This window comes from Anabrus simplex, chromosome 3 (genome assembly GCF_040414725.1).
Source record: "Anabrus simplex isolate iqAnaSimp1 chromosome 3, ASM4041472v1, whole genome shotgun sequence".
NCBI classification, from domain to species: domain Eukaryota; kingdom Metazoa; phylum Arthropoda; class Insecta; order Orthoptera; family Tettigoniidae; genus Anabrus; species Anabrus simplex.
In genome coordinates this window covers 194288297-194311134 of record NC_090267.1, presented here as the reverse complement: position 1 = coordinate 194311134, position 22838 = coordinate 194288297, and the positions used below count along the sequence as shown (strand labels likewise).

The window sequence follows — 22838 nt, the reverse complement described above, 5'->3', positions numbered from 1 at the left end:
AACACTTCACTGCACAGACTGCAAGTCAACTACGCTACACTGGAGTCCGTATACTGGAGTTGATTCCTCCGCGTCCAATCACGTGGGGAGACCTGTAGCAACAATCCAATGGGCCTGAAACTTGGATCGTTTACATACCTACATAGCATCGTTCCATATCTTGATAATCAACACAAACGACCAATGCCTTCATGGTGTTGCAATTTCCATTTAAACAGAATTTAATAAATTAAAGGAGGAAACAGGGAGAGAACAAGTAATTACTATAATAGAAGATGGAATAGATTTCAGTTATCAAGATCTCATAATTCACAATCCTAATCACACTCTCCATTAAGAAAATATATATAAGAAGAGGCAGATAAATGCTGATGTAAATAGATAAGAATTGCAAAACTCGACTCCACCGATACAAGATTCAGCAGTAAGATAACAAGTTCTAGGGGAATGATGCAGAAGCTAAAACAGAGGACTCTGTATGCATACAGAATAATAGATGGAGGGGAGATCTCAAGAAGTGTGTCCACAAGAAATAACCAAACCACCATTACCCAGATCAATAATAAGGTGATAGAAGACTATCACCACAAGAAAAGCACTGTATCGAGGATTACCGGTTATAGAGACATGCACGGAAGACAGAAATAGCTCAACGTTGCATAAATAAATGCTAAAATTCAAGGAAAATCCAACTCTATATAAATAATTTTTGAAAATAACGAGCACAGGTCCAACATAAAGACCATGTCCAACTCGTTGGCTGAATGGTCAGCGTACTGGCCTTCGGTTCAGAGGGTCCCGGATTCGATTCCCGGCCAGGTCGGGGATTTTAACCTTAATTTGTTCATTCCTACGGCATGGGGGCTGGGTGTATGTGTTGTCTTCATCGTCATTTCATCATAATTTCATCCTCATCATGACGTGCAGGTCGCCTATGGGCGTCAAATAGAAAGACCTGCACCTTGGCGAGTCGAACCCATCCTGGGTTATCCCCGCACTAAAAGCCATACGACATTTCATTTCTTTTCATCAAGAACATCAAGTGTTCAAGAGAAGGACTAATAATATGGTGGCGTAAAGACAGTGCACCTTATGTGATTTTGCCAATTTACACAGACACCCTTCCAGCCAGTAGGAATTCATGGGATATAATAAGACATAAACGATGCATAAATGATAGCATGATAACAAAGCTCACGAGTAGATGAAAAAGAGTTTTCAATCAATCTATTAGGTCCTATACCCCAAAGACTGATAAGGAATTTCAGCATATGACTAGGAACTACCCCAAATGATCTCATACTCGTTAGAATAGAACCTAGAACAGTTAGATGATTACCAAGAGACAATATTAAATTGTGAGTACATACAGGTTAGAGCTAGAAGAAACAGAATTATAAGAGGTTAGACAATTAAACCAGATAAGGAACAGACAGAGGCATGAAATGAGGATTAGGTCATGTAAATAAGATCTGTCAGATGAGACTACATATTAACAATACTAGGGTGCAAAGGAAAACTTCTCAATACACAAGTTTTTCATAATAAACCCAGATCACATGAAACATCTGATTCACAGATATCATCTAAAAGAGACATAAGCTCTCATATCACAAGATATCAAATGAAGACATGATCGAAACCAGTGTACAGCCATGAAATGACACCAAATGCCCAGATGGGCCTCGGGATAATCCTGGGCTAATAATAATGTGAACTACATCACCTGCAAGACATCCCATACTGACTCGCAATGACCTTGCCTACCACTAGAATTCCAAGGTTAAATGAAATATACCAGCCAGGACCTGGGCATACAATAGCAGAATGGCACAAGGTTATACTAGAGTAGACTACATATCAATCGCGAAGACCCCATAATCAACTATAAGGATAATATTACACAACATGCTGACAACTCTTACAAGATACACTCGCATAATCCAAGGGAAAAAAAAAAAACATGAATAAAAGAATCAAAGTAAATATCAATATTAGATCAGTTTCCACAATTTTTTACGTAGTGAAGTGTATTGATGAATGACAATTACGAGACCCACAACAAAATCCCAGGATGAAAAAACGGTAAAAACTAAGGATTGTTTCGGCATAAAGCCAGCCGTGCTCCATACCAGAATCCAGAAATGAGCCCACACAACAACCAGGAAATTAAGTACTCTAAACCCTCTTCTTTTCCTCCAGACAATCACCCACCATTCCACATCCCTCAAACCCACCTTAGGCATTTTTTATTTGATGTCATTTTTAATTTTTTAATTATTGTTTTTTTCCCTCCATGTTGGAAACAAATGAACATCTCAACTCTTTCCCATCAACATCATTATGTTCATACTTGTTTCAGCTGAGCTGAGGTCTAGAAGATTCTTCAAGTGCTGGTATTTTAAGTGCTTCTTCAATGATCCACATTGGAAACAAATGAACATCTCAACACTTTCCCATCGACGTCATTGTGTTCACACTTGTTTCAGCTCAGCTGAGTCCTAGAAGTTCCTCTAGTGCTGATAATTTAGTGTTTCACCTGGTCTTCGCCAACGACCGTAGCCGTGTTGAAACACCGGATCCCGTGAGATCGAAATAATAACATTAAGTTATTTATTAGACCACCTAATCAATACAAAATCGTCTTGGATGATTTACATAAATTTGTTAGCTAATGGTGGGACATGTTTCGCCTTCCCTGAAGGCATCATCAGCCATAGTCTTAACCTTAAATTAAAAATAAGCGTTTAAATAACATGTAGTGATGAAATGAATTTTAAAATCTTGAAGAGATTTGAAGTAAAATAACATTAAAAATAACAATGATGGTTTGAAAATACAATGTGATGAGATACAATAGTGGAAGTATTAGCAAAATTAACATTAGAAGGCTGCTAAAATAAGTACAATGGATAAAACAACAGATTGTTATACAACCAGTAGTAAGATTGCATAAAAGTAAGGTTGATAGTCATGGCGGTTATAATTAGACGATGGCGAAAAATCTTATATAATCAAAGTAAAGAGGAGAGAATAAAAGTCAAAGTTAGTCGTGAGATCAGAAGTTCATCATGATCTTGAAGATAAAAGACGAAAGTCAGATGCATATGGTGAAGTTGTAGAACACGTTGAGGATATGAAGTTGGTGAATAGAAGTTGAAGAACAGTTTCAAATAGGATCACTATGGACCATCTCAAAATTTGAAGTGATGTTCAAATGTTGTAAATTGTGAGTTTGTAGATATTCTAGTTGAAAAAGCATATACAAGTGGAATCTGTAAATGGAAGCAAGAAACGTAGAGTTAATTGTGTGAAAAGATATTTGAAAAATATTGAAGTAGAATCGTATGCACTTACCATTTGACGGTGACAAAGATAGCTTGTAATATTATGAGTTAGAAGTATTTGCAACAGTAGACTTCTTGCTACGTGTGTTATAACTGAAGTTTTGTGCTGGAGGGGGATCTGTTTGCGTTGACGTAACTATTGGAGGGGGGCTGCTATTGGTGGGAGGGAAGGAAGAGAGTGTATTACTGCGCGTGTTGTAACGGTGTGAGGCTATTGGAGGGAGCGATGTTCCGGTGGGTGTGGCTATGGGTTTATTGGTTGTATTTGAATTAGAGGTACTAGCGGCGGGGGGAAGGGAGGGGGGTATATTAGCTGTAGGGGAGGTGGGAACTCTAATTGATGTGAGGTTGAAGATTTTTAAGAATTTGTTGGTGAGGGAAGTTGATTCTCGTAATAAAATAAGAATCTGTTCATACAAGGGGCTTTTTTTATCAATAGTGTCATTTAGATTTTTATCTTTATTAAAATGTTGGTCGAGGAAAATAAATAAGTTTTCATATTCTGTCATGAGTTTGCTTTTATCGACTCTTTTTAGGATATGGAGGTCTTGTTCTATTGTGGTGAATTTATGCCCGGTGTCCCTCATATGGTTGGCCATTGCGGAGAATTTGTTGTGTCTTTGGGCATTGTAATGCTCGGCGTATCTGGTAGAGAAGCTGCGGCCAGTTTGGCCAACATAAGAAAAATTACATGTAGAGCATTTCAATCTGTATATTCCTGATCCAGAGTAACTATTGTCTGTGATGTTGATAGAGTTGTGATTGAAGAATAAATTACGATTAGTGTTTTTTGTTGTGTAGGCTATTTTTATTTCGTGCTTCATTAATGAATTGGTTATCGGGTAAATGCTATGGTTAGTGAACGTGAATTTAGCGTATTTAGGTTTGACGGGTTTTAATGGAGTTAAATTGGTAGCTAGTTTCAGTTTGGTTTTATTGATGATTTTATCAATCATATTCGTGTTAAATCCATTGAATTTAGCTATTTCCTTGATGAATAGTAATTCCTTCTTTAAATTAGTAGAGGACATAGGGATCTTTAATGCTCTATATATTAAACTGTGATAAGTGGCTTTTTTATGTGAGTTGGGATGTAAAGAATCATTTTTTATGGTTGTTGGAGAAAAGGTGGGTTTTCTGTATATTTGGAAGTCGAATTTGTTTAATGCTCGTGTGATTTTGATATCTAAGAAGTTCAAAGAGTTATTAAACTCATCTTCTTTAGTGAATTTAATATTATTATCTAAGTTGTTGAGGAATGATAGTATGTTATTGCTGTTGTTGATTTGTTTATCAATGATAGCTATGGTGTCATCAACATAGCGATGCCAAAGACAGAGTCCGTTGATGTTATTAATAATCTTACTATGTTCGAGATTATCTAAGTATATATCGGCTAGTATTCCAGATAACGGGTCTCCCATCGCTAGACCTTCTTGTTTGTAAATTTTCTTATTGAAGGTAAAATAGTTGTTGTCTAAAACGAAATTAAGTAATTTTAACCATTCATCAATTTCGATTTTACTCAAAGTGCTATGTTTCAACAGATTGTTTTTTATGATGTTAATAGTATTGTTGATAGGGATATTAGTATACATGTTGGTGATGTCAAAAGAACATAAAACGTGGTTTGGTTGTAGACTGAACTTATTTAGGGAATTACAAAGTTCGATCGAGTTCTTTATGGGGTTGGAGTTGTGAAATTTGAAGTGTTTTTTTAGGAATTTGTGTAGGAATTGAGAGGTTTTATAGGTAGGACTATTGATACTATTAATTATAGGCCGAATGGGGACATCATTTTTATGAATTTTGGGCAGTGATCTCACTGTAGGTAATTTTGGGTTCATTACAGTTAATTTCTGATAATCTTGATCATTTAAAATGAAGTTAGAATTTTTAAGAAGGTTCTTTAAGTTACGCTGTATTTTGTTTGTTGGATCTTTGTTAATTAAGGTATAGGTATTGTCTGAAAAAAAGGTTTCAGTTTTATTGATGTAATCTTGTTTGTTCATTATTACTATGGTGTTGCCCTTATCTGCTTTTGTAATTACTACGTTGTTGTTATTAATTTTGGATTTTAGGTTTGGAATTTGTTTCGAGACATTGAAGTTATTATTAGATGTTATCTCATTAATCAAAGTTGGGAGTTTCTTCTTTACTTCATATCGTACGTCATTCTGTTTATCAATTGGGATTTGTTTATCGATATTAGTTTCGGTTTCAGCGATGGTAGTGATGATGTCTTCTGCCTTTTTGTGATTAGGCCAATTATGTTTGATGCCTTTATCTAATAGATTTAATTCTTGGTTAGAGAAGGTTGCATTAGATAGGTTGATTGTAGTGGGAATGTTAGTCAAATGGGAAGGGGATACTTTGTTGTTTGTATTTTGGTCAGGAGTTTTACATTTGTTTTCTTGAAGACAAAGTAATTTATGGTTTAGGGTTTTTTGTTTCTTGTCTAATACGTAAGATAGTTTGAGGTCAGTGTACCTTAAAAATGAGCTCCATTCAAGTGGGGGTAATTTCTGAGAGATGGTCAAATGAGTCCTATATAATTGTAAATTTAGTAAAGATTTCTTCTTGTATAATAGTTTAATTTCATTTTTCAACCATATGTTGTTTACTTTCTTTTGAGTGGCATTAGATTTTGAATAGGGATGACTTTTTCTTTGTAAAGATTTGAGAAATTTAGGTACCTTAATTAACAAAGATCCAACAAACAAAATACAGCGTAACTTAAAGAACCTTCTTAAAAATTCTAACTTCATTTTAAATGATCAAGATTATCAGAAATTAACTGTAATGAACCCAAAATTACCTACAGTGAGATCACTGCCCAAAATTCATAAAAATGATGTCCCCATTCGGCCTATAATTAATAGTATCAATAGTCCTACCTATAAAACCTCTCAATTCCTACACAAATTCCTAAAAAAACACTTCAAATTTCACAACTCCAACCCCATAAAGAACTCGATCGAACTTTGTAATTCCCTAAATAAGTTCAGTCTACAACCAAACCACGTTTTATGTTCTTTTGACATCACCAACATGTATACTAATATCCCTATCAACAATACTATTAACATCATAAAAAACAATCTGTTGAAACATAGCACTTTGAGTAAAATCGAAATTGATGAATGGTTAAAATTACTTAATTTCGTTTTAGACAACAACTATTTTACCTTCAATAAGAAAATTTACAAACAAGAAGGTCTAGCGATGGGAGACCCGTTATCTGGAATACTAGCCGATATATACTTAGATAATCTCGAACATAGTAAGATTATTAATAACATCAACGGACTCTGTCTTTGGCATCGCTATGTTGATGACACCATAGCTATCATTGATAAACAAATCAACAACAGCAATAACATACTATCATTCCTCAACAACTTAGATAATAATATTAAATTCACTAAAGAAGATGAGTTTAATAACTCTTTGAACTTCTTAGATATCAAAATCACACGAGCATTAAACAAATTCGACTTCCAAATATACAGAAAACCCACCTTTTCTCCAACAACCATAAAAAATGATTCTTTACATCCCAACTCACATAAAAAAGCCACTTATCACAGTTTAATATATAGAGCATTAAAGATCCCTATGTCCTCTACTAATTTAAAGAAGGAATTACTATTCATCAAGGAAATAGCTAAATTCAATGGATTTAACACGAATATGATTGATAAAATCATCAATAAAACCAAACTGAAACTAGCTACCAATTTAACTCCATTAAAACCCGTCAAACCTAAATACGCTAAATTCACGTTCACTAACCATAGCATTTACCCGATAACCAATTCATTAATGAAGCACGAAATAAAAATAGCCTACACAACAAAAAACACTAATCGTAATTTATTCTTCAATCACAACTCTATCAACATCACAGACAATAGTTACTCTGGATCAGGAATATACAGATTGAAATGCTCTACATGTAATTTTTCTTATGTTGGCCAAACTGGCCGCAGCTTCTCTACCAGATACGCCGAGCATTACAATGCCCAAAGACACAACAAATTCTCCGCAATGGCCAACCATATGAGGGACACCGGGCATAAATTCACCACAATAGAACAAGACCTCCATATCCTAAAAAGAGTCGATAAAAGCAAACTCATGACAGAATATGAAAACTTATTTATTTTCCTCGACCAACATTTTAATAAAGATAAAAATCTAAATGACACTATTGATAAAAAAAGCCCCTTGTATGAACAGATTCTTATTTTATTACGAGAATCAACTTCCCTCACCAACAAATTCTTAAAAATCTTCAACCTCACATCAATTAGAGTTCCCACCTCCCCTACAGCTAATATACCCCCCTCCCTTCCCCCCGCCGCTAGTACCTCTAATTCAAATACAACCAATAAACCCATAGCCACACCCACCGGAACATCGCTCCCTCCAATAGCCTCACACCGTTACAACACGCGCAGTAATACACTCTCTTCCTTCCCTCCCACCAATAGCAGCCCCCCTCCAATAGTTACGTCAACGCAAACAGATCCCCCTCCAGCACAAAACTTCAGTTATAACACACGTAGCAAGAAGTCTACTGTTGCAAATACTTCTAACTCATAATATTACAAGCTATCTTTGTCACCGTCAAATGGTAAGTGCATACGATTCTACTTCAATATTTTTCAAATATCTTTTCACACAATTAACTCTACGTTTCTTGCTTCCATTTACAGATTCCACTTGTATATGCTTTTTCAACTAGAATATCTACAAACTCACAATTTACAACATTTGAACATCACTTCAAATTTTGAGATGGTCCATAGTGATCCTATTTGAAACTGTTCTTCAACTTCTATTCACCAACTTCATATCCTCAACGTGTTCTACAACTTCACCATATGCATCTGACTTTCGTCTTTTATCTTCAAGATCATGATGAACTTCTGATCTCACGACTAACTTTGACTTTTATTCTCTCCTCTTTACTTTGATTATATAAGATTTTTCGCCATCGTCTAATTATAACCGCCATGACTATCAACCTTACTTTTATGCAATCTTACTACTGGTTGTATAACAATCTGTTGTTTTATCCATTGTACTTATTTTAGCAGCCTTCTAATGTTAATTTTGCTAATACTTCCACTATTGTATCTCATCACATTGTATTTTCAAACCATCATTGTTATTTTTAATGTTATTTTACTTCAAATCTCTTCAAGATTTTAAAATTCATTTCATCACTACATGTTATTTAAACGCTTATTTTTAATTTAAGGTTAAGACTATGGCTGATGATGCCTTCAGGGAAGGCGAAACATGTCCCACCATTAGCTAACAAATTTATGTAAATCATCCAAGACGATTTTGTATTGATTAGGTGGTCTAATAAATAACTTAATGTTATTATTTCAATCTAATATCATCAATACGGACCAAAAATGATATTTATTACATGTAATCCCGTGAGATCTCCGAAGTTAAGCAACATTGGGCGTGGTCAGAAGTTGGATGGGTTGCCACGCGATGTTGGTGGGAGGTAAGGGAATGGAGGAGCGGAAAGGAACTGGCCACCCTACCGCACGTAAACTCCGGCTCAGGAACACCTCTGCGGAGGTTCGGACCTGCCTTCGGGCAGAACACCCTTACCTACCTACCTACCTGGTCTTCTGTGAGGTGCAGTCTTCCAATTGGAGGAAAGCTGAGAGCTTGCACAGGACATGTGATTGTGACGAGTGTTTTTAAAATCTTTACTTATATTGAATTTCATGCTTGCTTCTTATTTATTTATTTATTTATTTATTTATTTATTTATTTATTTATTTATTTATTTATTTATTTATTTATTTATTTATTCTTTTCGTTAGGGCCATCTATGGACCACGGTGCTTATGTTTTAGCTGTTTCTTGATGTCATCGTCATTGTTTGCCACAATTGGTGTTCTTAGCGGTTGGTTTGGCAGCTGTTTTCTTGTTGGTACCTCAAGCTACCTCAAGTAGTCCTTCATTTTCCGGCTAAATTCAATCTTTCGTTCTTCAGACCATTTCCTGGTCTCATCTTTTGGTCTGTGGGTAACTTCTGTGAGGGATGTTGCAAAGGATTTAGTTAACAGTTTTATGATAGTTACTCCGATCAGCTATGTCGTTTTGATTTATATGGAGTTCCGACAGGTCCTTCTCCACTTGCTTCATCCACACGAATCCAGTAGCTTTGCCCTTGTTAGCAGCCTTGAAGATCCTATGGGATAACCTATTTGAGTCCATTCTGGATAGGTGTCTGTGAAAAGCCAGTCAGTCGCCTTCTTCTGATGGTATCTATAAGATTTTCTTGGTGTTTATATAGCTCACGATTTGGTTGATGCCATCAGTTTCCATCTGGTAAAATTCTTGGTCCCACTATCCGTCTCAGGAATTTTCTTTCTTGTACCTTGAGGGCTCTTAGTGGGGTCTTCTTAGTTAAATATAGACACTCTGCTGCATAGAGGACTGAAGGTCTGATTACTGCATTGTAGTGTCTTAGTTTGACATTCATTGAAAGATTTTTTGAAGCATATAGCTTTCTACTGGCATGGTAAGCCTTGTCTAGTTTGAGTCTCCTGTGTTCAAGAGCCATTGTTTTGCTGAGGTCCTCTGAGAACCATTCCCCAAGGTACTTTACACTTTTGACTCTCTTGACTCACCTGACTCTCATCATTCCAGGGGCATCTTTGATGTTAGTAACAAACTCGGTCTTTCCTATGTTGATCAAAAGAGCCGTTTTAGCCGCTATTGAGTGCAGTGTTTGGATCTGAGTAGTAGCCTCCTGTATGTCATTTGCCAATAAAGTCAGATCGTCTGCTAAGGCTAGGCATGGTATCCTTAGGTTGTCGGCTTTAATCCCCATCCATAATCCAGTGTTCTCTGGAAGGAATCTCATCCACTCTCTAATTATCTTTAAATAATATACATGAGATGCCATTTCCTTGTCTCAGCCCTGTTTTAATGGCAGAACTCTCCGAGAGTTGTCCTCTAAACTTGACTCTGGCTGTGGTATTGTGCAAGGTGGCTTGCACCAGCCTATTGATCTTGTCATTAAGTCCTAGTTCTCTTAATGTCTTATAAAGAGTAATTCTGTCTACTGAGTCGTATGCTTTCTGCAAGTCGACAGATATAGCTACCCATTGTCGGGCTCTTGACTTGCTGTATTGAAGGATGGTCTTCAGATTTTGTATCTGCTCGGTACAGGACCTTGATGCTCTGAACCCTGCTTGATATTCTCCTAACTCTTTATCCAACTGTCTTGTTACATGGCGTTCCAGAATCTTGGAAAATATCTTATAGGGTTATAGGTAACAGCAAGGAGTGATATTCCTCTGTAGTTACTGGGATCTGTTTTGCTTCCCTTCTTGTGGTTTGGATGGATAATGGCTGACATCCAATCGTCTGGGAATTTATTGATAAATTAATTATGGTCTCTGGTAAGATCAAAACTAGTTTCAACAAATATATGAAACTTTTTTAAAGGTTACTACAGACAGTATTGAATAGGTGGAAAGCGTTAGCTTTTGTTTTACACTATACTTTGGTGATAATAGGTGGGTGATCATGTCTACTAATCTAGGAGTAAAGTCCCATTAGCCCCTTTTGAGATTCAGTAAGATTCACACATTTTGAACCCCACTGTCGGCAGCCCTGAAAATGGTTTTCCGTGGTTTCCCATTTTCACACCAGGCAAATGCTGGGGCTGTACCTTAATTAAGGCCACGGCCACTTCCTTCCCACTCCTAGCCCTTCCCTATCCCATCGTCGCCATAAGACCTATCTGTGTCGGTGCGACGTAAAGCAACTAGCAAAAAAAAAAAAAAAAAAAAAAAAAAAAAAAAAAAAAAAAAAAAAGATTCACACATTAGAATCTTATGGGCATAGATGTGGTGGGGAGAGAGAGTTTAAAACCTAAAAATTCTGGCCCTATTAATCACATATTGTGCATGAGATTTGGGGAACACTATGCCTTGTACACTAGCATATGAGCAGTGCAAAGCTCTTTGTATTGTTTTTGTCTTTATTTTGATGTCTCATTTTGTTTCCCATTTCACCATAAACCAAGAGCAGCCACCTCATATAATCAAATTGCATGTTTTGTTATTTATTAGTCAGTTAACTGCTACAAGAGTGCATGTGATCGTTTTGGCCTCACCATTAATGTTCAAAAGATGAAGGTCCTGGCACAACCTTCACCAGCCACAACCCTTCCACATTTCAACGTCTCTATCTCAGATACTCCACTGGAGCAAGTACATCACTTTTCTTACTTGGGTAATATCCTATCTGTGAGCTGTAACTGTGAGCAAGATGTGGAGAAGAGAATTGGTGCTGCCCATGCAGCATTTGAATGAGTATCACACCGGTTGTTCATAAATAAAGACCTGACTGTGAAGATGGAACTCATGGTATACCACTCTGTTGTCATCACAACGTTGCTGTATAATTGTGAAACTTGGACCTTTTACCGACGTGATTTGAAAAAGCTTGAGCACTTCCACCAACAAAAACTTCAATCCATCCTTAGGATCAAAAGGGAAGACCATGTCACCAACATTGCTGTTCTAGAGAAAGCGCATGCCAAGAGTATAGAATCATCCATCATTCGTCATCAGCTTAGATGGATAGGCCATGTCCGTCAGATGAGTGATACCAGATTTCCATGCCAAGTCCTGTATGATGAACTTTGTTCCTGCACCAGACCTGGTGGAGCCCCTGTGAGGCGCTACAAGGACCAGTTTAATCACACTATGAAGATGACAGGTCTCAATCCACAAACCTGGGATACGCTTGCTGAAGATCGTTCAGTATGGCACCTGACCATTCCTGCTGCTGTTTGAAGGGGAATGACTAAGATGTGGAGAGAAACACGGAAACTCCGTGCAGCACAACCCCACTCCTCCAACAATTCTGTGCAATCTGTGTGGATGCTTATTCCATGCTAGGATTGATCTGTTCAGTCATCAAAAGTACATCCACAGACAGAAGTGAATTTATTGGAAGAAGTTAATTACTCAGAAACGAGTTAAGCAGCTGCCGATGTTTTATTCCCTCACCTAATGTGTTTCACCATTCATTTACCTAAATATATTTTTGTTTTGTTAGCAGTGTATTACATATAAAGTCTGGAGAAAAACACAATACAATAATTTTAACAAAAACTAAAAAAAATTCATACTCTTTTAAACCTGGAATTTATCTAATTTTTTTTTTTTTTTTTTCCATCCATTGGCAAAAAAAAAACCAGACCAAACTTTGTGATAGGGTTATGTGATGTGCACAGATAAAAGTTATAGAGGTTAATGTCACCTGGAGGATAATCCTTATTCTCTGTACGGAATAATTGCAGGTTAAGAGGGATAGAAACAATTCCAGGTTAAGAGAGATAGAAACCGAGGGTTCTTCAGTTTTTAGGCATAACCAGATCTATGTATTTATGATATTTTTTTTTTGGGGGGGGGGGGGGAAGTAATGATTAGAATGAACTAAGCAGAGATTACAACATTTTTCATTGATATTGTGTTCATATTTTAAGTTATTTTAACACATTCGTTCCCGTATCCAACTGAAGGCGGATAACAATTCGTCAGTACCTTAAGGCGTTTGATGAGAGAAAAAAAAATATAAAGTTTCAAAGTTCATTATGCGTTTAGCATCTTGGGTTTACCAATAATTCCTATTTGGATCTAATACCTTAACACTTGTATGCTGTGTAGTTTGGCCATAATACAATATGTATATAAATTTTTGGGGTTTCTGTGCTAATCTTCTAACATTCAAAGACTGATCATTACTGTCTACTGGCTCTGGGTACATATTGCAAGGTGTAAGTATATTTGCCCGACCGTAGGTCGGTAATATCTTTGAGGTTGAGCCAGAGGTACTCCTGAAGCCTGTGGTAATGTGATGGGGAGGGCCTACGGAAAATGATCAGTGGTTGGTACGCATGGATGTTTATGGGGTGGAAGGAGTACCTTTGATTGTAGGGCTGTTTTGCCCGGTATATGTGTCTGATTGATTGTGTGCAGAATCTTCACTGAAAACGTTACGTATGGAGGTTGCTAGGAAACGGCCGAGAGTGAACGTGTAAAAGGACCAGTAAACTGTTAAATACATTGTTTTATTGTTTTACTCTTCACAGAATAAGAATGAAACTTCCCGTCCTGTCATCAGCCTTCGTGAAGATAGCAATTCTGGTGATAATCGCCATGAAGTCCTTGGACCAGCAAATGATCCAGAGAGAGAGGGATCCCCAGAAATCAAACGCATTAAAGTGGAACATAGATCTCCTCAGAAGTCTTCTCATGTTGCTCTCAGCGTAGATCAGTATTCTGGGGAAAGTAACATTAGTGTAAGTTGCAGTCTGTATTTGTTTCTTTCCAGAGTGAAATAGTTTTAATATTAGAATATATTGTCTTTCCATGTTGTCGTTATTTTGTTAGCATAGTGCAGTTGGATTCTAAAATTGATGCCTGCTATCAGTGCAGAATATTATGCTACTAAGTTTGAGGCTGAACATCTGGAAAATGGCTCTGTTTATTTCCATAAATTGACCTATGTGTATTTTAATTTTTAATTGGTTAGAACTGTTATGTTAGACTCAATTACAGAATAATGTTCAGGGTTGAGAACATTTGAAGAAAAAATCTTTCACAAGCAAATTTGGACTCTGAAGGACATTTATAACAAAATGGCTATAGTTTTATGTCGTGGCAAGATCTCATCAAGTGCCGGCGCACATTTTTTAAAAATTGCTGAGTGGAGACGTAGTATCTCTGAATGTACTGTAATGGTCCTAGAGACATTGGTTTCATGATGCTGTGTTTAAATATATTCTTAAATGCTAAGTCAAGGGCAAACATATCTTAACCAGCTAGAAATCATTCAGAATTTGGGGATATTGATATTGTCGGTGTAATTTATCATCAGTTGACTTTTTCCAACCATTGAGGAAGAGTTGAAGTCCCAAGAGAACTTTCCCACTATATTATACATAAAGCTTGCCAAATAGTAAACAATAATGGTATATGTTTAAAAATCTAGTGCTCATGGAATCTGTTAAGATTGCTGCTATTTGACTTGAAAATCCAAGAAAGGTGTGTACGTCTGATTTCATGGACTACAAAATACATTATAGGCCTACTGATGAAGTATCATGGTCAAATCAGATCAAAATACTTTCTTTGCAAATGAGGTCTCTATCTCGGTGGCAAATGATACACAAAAATACATTGTTCTCAACAACTAAATTTTAAATTAAAAAGAAGAAAGATATTTTTCCTAAAATACACTATTATACAATTTACATTAAAAATTTTTCTTTTAAACACACAGCTCATCCTTAGTAAATTTATATTATTTTACAAAATTCTACTCATAATATCTTCTGTACTTACACACATAATCAACTCATATACAGTATGTGGAATCACTTCAAAAAATACTATACAATTCCTATAAAATTTAAATGTACATTGCCTTATTTTTCAACCCATTTAGGTACCTAAGGTGCATAACGACCTGCTGCATCTTAACCAGAGCCCCTTTTGCCACTGCTTTTCAGAGTTCCTGAAGGGCCTTCACAGCTACTGGAGCGGTTCCAGGGCCCTCAGAGTCCCCACTGTACTTTACCCCTACAGGCAGTACCCTGCTTCAGCTGTCCAGTCTTCATAGACAAGGCACTACAGCCCTGCTCAGCCGAAAGGCCTGCAGATTGCGAGGTGTCATGTGGTCAGTACGACAAATCTTCTCGGCCGTTATTCTTGGCTTTCTAGACGGGCCGCTATCTCGCCATCAGATAGCTCCTCAGTTCTAATCACGAAGGCTGAGTGGACCTCGAACCAGCCCTCAAGTCCAGGTAAAAATCCCTGACGTGGCCGGGAATCGAACCCGGGGCCTCCGGGTCAGAGGCAGGCACGCTACCTCTACACCACGGGGCCAGCACCATAGACAAGGGGATGGAATTAATTTATTTACAAAAATTCTTTATTACAATAGCCTACACAGGTTGAATGCCCTCTAACATTTCTTTTCTCTGTTGCTGTTTATTCTTTTCTTGAATATCTGTACAGATTTTGGAAAAGGATCAAACACTTCCCCAGGTAAACTGTTCCACTCCTTCACACTCTTCCCAATGAATGAAAATTTACCTTAATCATTTCTGCTAAAATCCTGTCATGCCTGATGGGTAAACATTACAAATTATGACAAGTTATGTGGACATCTACTGGAAGTTTTTAATTGACAGGGTGTTTTTCAGAATTAATCTGGTACTGGAAAGTGCATCATTTGAAGTGAGAATGAATTTCTGGAAGGAACAGAACTTTCTTTGTGTATCTATATGCACGACCATCATTTTGAAGAATAGTTCAGAAAGATTTTACATCTTATTTTGCTCAGACTGCTGTAATTATAGCCCAAGCAGCCTACCATAAAGCTAACCCGGGTGGCACAGTCACTTAGCAGTTGATCTTCTGTTCTCAGGATAGTAGATTAAATCCCAGCTTAGGTTATTGATATTTAAGGGTGTTTAAATGAATGGAGCAACTCTCTGGCATGTTAGAACTTCTGCAGGACAAAATTCCATCACAGAGGTGACTGTTAACACTGGCAGCAGTTGGACTGTATATTAAATTTCATGTTCTTCATCATCACTCTGTGCCAGCCTTTGGGAAAACATCAGTGTATAAATCACCACGTCTCAATTTCTATATACTGCTTGCTCTGTGTTGTGAGAATTGAGTTTACAGCGACATCACAGATGGCAACACTTACAGCACCCAGAACATGTGCTAGTTGAATGAGAGTTTGTCTGTAAGACCAGTATAAAATGAGAACTAATCCTTAACATGTTACTAAACGAGAAGATAATGAACATACAGAATCTAAACTTCCATGTTTGAGCCTGATTTAAGATATAGAAACGTAAAATATATAAAATCTTACCAGTTACAGTACGCATATCAGCTTTTACATTTTATTTTTTCCTTCTTATTCTTCTTCATAGCACTTGGTGAGACCCCACCGACCAAAATAGAGGACATATCAAGAAATGCTTCCAGTCAAAATTTATGTTACCTAATGTAGAAGTAGGGTGTAAAGTTCCTTTTCAGTCCTGTAAATAATTTTGAGGTGTTTATTGTTAAGGATCCACCAATTCAATACACTATTTAATCAGATAAAAGGCATCACCTGACAGAAATGATCAGTACATGTTTTATCCATCTAGTGGACATCTTCAGCTACATAAGTACTAAACCATTATTACATTTAGATTACTAAAAAGAGAACAATGGGAATTAAAATATCCACAGTGTAACTAATGCACGACCTATTAAAATTGTGGAATGAACCACCAAATTAAAATAGATGAAATAGAAAGTACATCTATCGAGTAGTAGAAAAATCAGATATTTTTTACGTGACAAACCAATTATATGAAAGTCTTAAATTATTCATTGATATGTTAATACACAGTGTCTTGATGTAATGGGAAACCAAATTAAACGTGTCTCATGTAACAAAGCCCCTTGTCACACAGAGCATCAAACGATCGAGAGCAACCAATTGCCATCAGTTACCAATGACTAAATTCATTTACTTTGTTACACTCGTCATCGATCGATAGGGATCGACTGCATGGAAACAGCTGATGTCCCGTCCAGTATCTTACAGGCTACAGACGCTTTCATATTAACAAGTGGAAAATAATGTGTTGTGAACGATAGTTCAGGTGAAAATATTATTCTAATGTATGAATATATTAAGAGAAGGAACCAGACAATCACAGTGGAGTAGGCAAATTTTCCTTAAATGTGAGAGCCTTGGAGAATTCCACCAACTTGTGCCCTCATTGTGGAATGATGAAGAAAAATTCAGGAACCACTACCGAATGTCCGTCAACACTTATAAGGAATTAGTGGAAAAAGTGAAGTCAGTAATAGACATCAGGCAAACAAATTACAGGAAAAGTATAAGTTTTGAGGAAAAGCTGACTGTATCATTTTGGTAAGCATTTCTCCACAACAATGTTTTAAGGTTTAAAGTTAGAAGTGACATTCACTACTGAAACAACTAATATGTCCGTGGCAAAATATATAAAATAAAAGATTAGTGGCAAGTACATTTAGTTGCCTTCTCTGCAAATCTCTTACCTCTCCTCTTCTTTGTTATTGTGCCATGTTCAGAACAGTAGCAAAATTGCTTTCATGACAAGCATGTTGCTGAATTTCTGCACTGTTTTCTGTACAAAGAATCCAGGTCCAAATCCATACTTTGCAAGAATGTCAATCCTGTCTTTATTTACAACATTGGAGTCTACATCAGCTTCAAAAGTAGCATATTTTACCATATGGCTGCAAAGAAAGGTTTTCTATGGACATCTCTTCCCAAGTTCAAAATTGAAATTCTTATTAGGGTTCTGTGTATTCACATAAGTGTACATTTCTTGAGGAGTTCAGATGAGGCTAGTATCTTGTACACTGGCTTAGTAACTAAAGGAAAAGTTAATGGAATATTGTTCTTATGAGTAAATTGTCAGTGCAGTAGACTGATACTGGTCACAGCTACATGTAAATTACATACAAGGTCTTGTTTATTACCCTTATCACTGAGCATAAACTACTACTGTCTCCACAAACGTTGCACTGGCAAGCTGATCTAACTGCTCACTTGGCAGTAATAAACCTATTAATCTAAATCCTCTATTTCTATCCAAGGTATCTTCTTTACTGATGTGAACACTACCAAGCCTATCCATCATGAAATACTTACCTTATGAATCAGTTGAAAGAAAAAACTTTGCCTTCAGTTTCACCAAAAATTAATACCAGACACTGCAAAACAATAATAGTTGCTAATAACAAGCACCTTCCCTTCTATTTCAGAAGTGAAGGTATGCCTCTCAACAACTAATTACTATGGCCATCTACAGTAGAATGTTATTTAGGTCTGTTGCTCAGGTAGTAAATTTCCTATCACCTAGTCTTTTCTTAAATGATTTCAATTTCAATTTTTTTTTTTTTTTTTTTTTTTTTTTTAGCTGTTCTTGGCAGGTCATGAATGTACAGATTGAATAGAATGGTAGGTAATACTGATCCTTGAGATAAACCATTATAAACCATTTGATAAATGAAGTGTATCTATATAATGTGAAAGGTACCATTTATATTGCTAACTAGCAAATTACCCTTGCTATTCTATGGTATTCTACCTTGTATACGGATTTCTACATAAATTACTGTACACACAGTGAGTAATATTAAATTAAATTGCACGCTTCTTAGCGCTATCCGAGAAACAAAACGGGGAGGACCCCATATGTAAGGTGCATTTGGAAAGTTTTGATGATAATGGCTGGCCACATTTCCTACTGCCATTCAAAATCAAGCTTTTGGGAGTTTCTACTATAACAACAGGCTCACTTGCCAACTGCCATTTGCAATAGAGATCAAGAGTTGTCATTACTAAGACAGGCCCCTTTTCTTAATGCCAGTCACAATCAAGTTGGAGAGATTTGATTGTAATCGAGAAATGCAGCCCTATCTAACGTATAAGTAGGGGCCATATTTTTTGGTAATAGTGGTACGCACACATTTTGTTCATAACTTCTTTCTTGCCTATATAATACCTTGTAGGTACTTAAAGTACCGTATTTTAGCAAAATGAACTTGCAAATCTGATTTATTGCATGAATTACTCAAATAATCATGAAATATTCCCCACTTGGTACGAAAAATGCAAAATAGTACCAGAAAAGCTCTCCAATAAATGTTGAAATGCTTCTGAGAACTATTGTAGTTTCCTTCTCAGTTGCTTGATAGGCTGTATATTCTCTACACAAATGCACACAAAGCGATGAGCACTGTGTTTCGGAAGTATGTGTATTCAGTTCCGCGATCTCTAAGGCAATCAATAACAATCGGTATATATTATCAATTACAGCAAATAGCATTGCGGTCGTAGCAGGATCGGTCGTAGATACAGCAGTGCGCATTATATTCTTTGGCAGTGAGAGTGCGCTACTGGCAGATGTCCACCATTTAAGTATAAAAATGCTGAAAACTAAAGTCACAGCAGTTTTTTGCAAGGGCTGAGGAATACAACAGGGAGGCATTCTATGTATTTGATGCTGCAAGAAAGATTCCAATGTGCACGTACTGTAATGTTTCTATTAACGTAGAAACGAAAAGACACGTTCGATAAACACTGCAGAGAATCAGTAACACACAAAAAGAAGAATGAAGCAAGTGAGTGACAAATAATAATCGGCAATACTTTACACATCCCAAAGAAGTTGAAAAGTGATAGAGAGCGGTTTGTAATAGACACAACAAAAGCATTCATGCAAGCCAGCATTCCTATAGAATAACTGGATAATCCTGGCATGAGGACATGGATGATTATAAAAGGAAAGATGAATAATACTGTCATTCTTGCTAAAACGACAGTAGTAGTAGGCCTATTGTAAATAAATAGCTTGGTTAGTAGTAATAATGTTGTTTTTCTCCCACTATCTACTTTTATGGTTTTTGGGGACGCCGAGATGCCAAAATGTTGTCCTGCAGGAGGTCTTTTACGTGCCAGTAAAACAAGTGACATGGGGCTGACGTATTTGAGCACCTTCAAATACCACCGGACTGAACCTGCCACTTGGGCTCAAAAAACCAGCGCCTTAACTGTCTGAGCTACTCATACCTGGTCAAGCAACACCAACATATCCATGAACATCTTCCAGAGCTAAATATGGCTTTGCAAAATGCAGTGAAAGCGCATCTGGTACAGAAGAAGAAGAAGAAGGAAGACGTTAGTGAAGTTTTAGGAGGTTTGATAGAAGACCACAGTGAATTTGCATCCAAGTGTTAGCAAGCATTATGGTTTCTGACGTCTAATGTGGTCAACGAAAGGGGCTTCTCTGCTTACACAAAGATACTTTCTGATTGTCACACATCTCTGCATCCTGATAATGTTGAAACCATGTTTAGTTTGTACTTTGTAGACAAGTAATTCAAAATGAAAAAAAAAAAGTAGGCTATGTATAAATTCATATTACAGGGCAGACCACCTAACTTAATTTTGAGGTATCAGTGATTTATATACCGGTATTTATTTCTATAACATTTTGTATTTTTAGTTGTTCTAAGATTTAATAACAATTTAAACATTACAAGAGTTCACTTTAAAAACCCCAGACACAAAATGAGTTAGATTTACCCCATAATATAAGGAAGATATCACAAGAAACATTGATCAGTATGGCAATTTATTTCATGAAATACCTACCGAAATAGTGTCAGTTTTAACACCGAAATCAACAGTTTTATTTCACCAAAAAATACGGCAAAAAATCATAGGACTAAAGTTATAGATCTCACCCAATCGAGCGGCAATTGTATTATCTGTTTTTGATATAAGTTACCATTTATCCACCAATAACCCCAAAACAAAGGTATGCACCGTCATTAAAATTGCCTCCACATTTCAATATTTTTCTGGGACAAAAAACTGCACCTTTGAACAGCTTGGAATTTTTCTTCAAAGGAAAGATTGTCCAGGTTTTGGGATTAACACTCACTTACATACAGAGAAATTAAGGAAGAAAATAATACAGTTAAGGAAAGTCGACATTGAAAATAGCATAATATCTGAGGACAGCTGGATAGGACAAGCAATATGTAAATACCAAGTGGATGTATTGGAAAATGAAATATCCTTCACTAATTTGTGATGATATGAGCTACGGATTTAAGAAAGCGGTAACAGAAGAAAAATTCAGGCACAGGGATTCTGAAGTAAAGAGATAAGAAGATGATTTATAATGTTATTACTTAAGCCTAAAGAGGCAAGGCAGAGGAAGGAAATTAAAGCAGAAAACAAAAGTAGAAGAGAAATGCAGTAAAAATTATAACAAATGTCAGGAAACACCTTACAGTGTGAAATAATGGGTTACACACCACGGTACTGTTCAAATATTAACAACCCCCTTTGTCCTATTGGAAGATGATTGTAACCTCCAACAATGTTCGGCAAATATCCCCCAGAATGGCAGCTTGATGTCTCTGTCACCTTCTACCCAAGGAACAACCACGAATTTACGGGAATGATGACGAAAATGGCATTACGGTACGTTACTTCCTTGCTGGCAAGTAGCCAAAGACGTTGCCATGGTAACCGGTAGGTTCATTGTCGGCCACCCAATGCAGAGCATGAAACCTGCAGAAAATAGTAATTTCCTCAGTCATTTGAAGAGTAAGCGAAATTATGTACATAACAAAAGTTGTTTAAAATGAAGAGAAGTTTCACATACAGTCTTTGGATTTTACAGAAAATCAATAGTATAAGAGAAAATTGAAAAAAAAAAAAAACCTGTTCTAGTTTTCGTATGAACCCCCAGTCTATTCAGTGATTTTCAAATCGTATGCATATCTAAACCTGTCCCTGGATGAGTATACTCTAAATATGAAGTTTGGTTGAGATCTGTCTGGCTGTTTTGCCATGATGGTGGAACAGCCAGACAGACAAACAGACACACAGACACAAAAGCTAAATACGACTGATACCGTCTTGAGTTGCCTAAAACGGATAAATATCTGAAAAATTGAGAAAATAAACAAAGTTACAGTCAGCGAATCGTCTTCAGCTTAATTTATATAGATAAGCATGGGCATGTTTGCAAGTGCAGTCCTTCATGTCGAGATGTACTGCTTTTCAACGGTACATCATATCAACAAATGGATTGCGCCATCAGACACCACGTTTAGTATTCTACGTGATTGGTCCTATGACATTTTCCTGTATGCTATATTTATGGGTTAGATTGAGTTAGAAACTTTGAATAGGGTGAAATTTGGGTACAGTTTTCACACATTGCTTTATTTTTTGGATACTTACGTGGTAGATTGAATTGTAAAAAATGGCTAGCAGATGGCTACTGGTGGCGTCAGTGTGCGTGCTGAATTTGATGGTTCTATCTTTCTTATAAGTGTGTCAAACTATAAAATATACATGTAAAACACACAAAATGAACCTAAAATCAAGAAATGCAGCTCTACCTAACGTATAAGAGATAGAGTGCCATTCCACTATTCCAGAAATAAAAATCAATCGAGTCGCAATGAACACGATTATTGACAACTAAATTAAACATAATGAATGACATTATAAAATGTCATGGAAGTTCAGAGTAACGCAATGTTGAAATATATGGGATCGTAATGGCAGTGAAAGACAAAGTAAGAATTAGAATTGTTAAAGAACCAACACTGTACAAATGACACAAATGAAGAAGCAAGCTTAGGAAACAGACGTATTGTGATTGAGAAGCAAACTGAATCTTTTAAAATATCAAGAAAGAAGATAATTTAAGAAAAAAAGTTATCATCGCCGATAGAATAACAAAATAACGCAAAACAGAGAAGAGTTTTATATATTTAAGATATGTGACGAGACTTGGTTATCAGCCATACTATAGACAGAAAGAAA

At 36.5% G+C, this 22838-nt stretch overlaps 1 protein-coding gene across 3 annotated transcripts in view; it reads left to right on the top strand.

The window, feature by feature from the left end:
* The window catches only part of LOC136866139 (protein abrupt), a 251341-nt gene that overhangs the window by 89031 nt on the left and 139472 nt on the right, over nt 1-22838 (top strand). For all 3 annotated transcript variants that reach the window (XR_011017910.1, XM_068226626.1, XM_067142840.2), the window contains exon 3: nt 13501-13710. Coding sequence is in view for 2 of the 3 variants with exons in the window: in XM_068226626.1 (XP_068082727.1) it covers nt 13501-13710 (210 nt within the window). In the remaining variant the exon portion in view is untranslated. The remainder of the gene's footprint in view (nt 1-13500; nt 13711-22838) is intronic.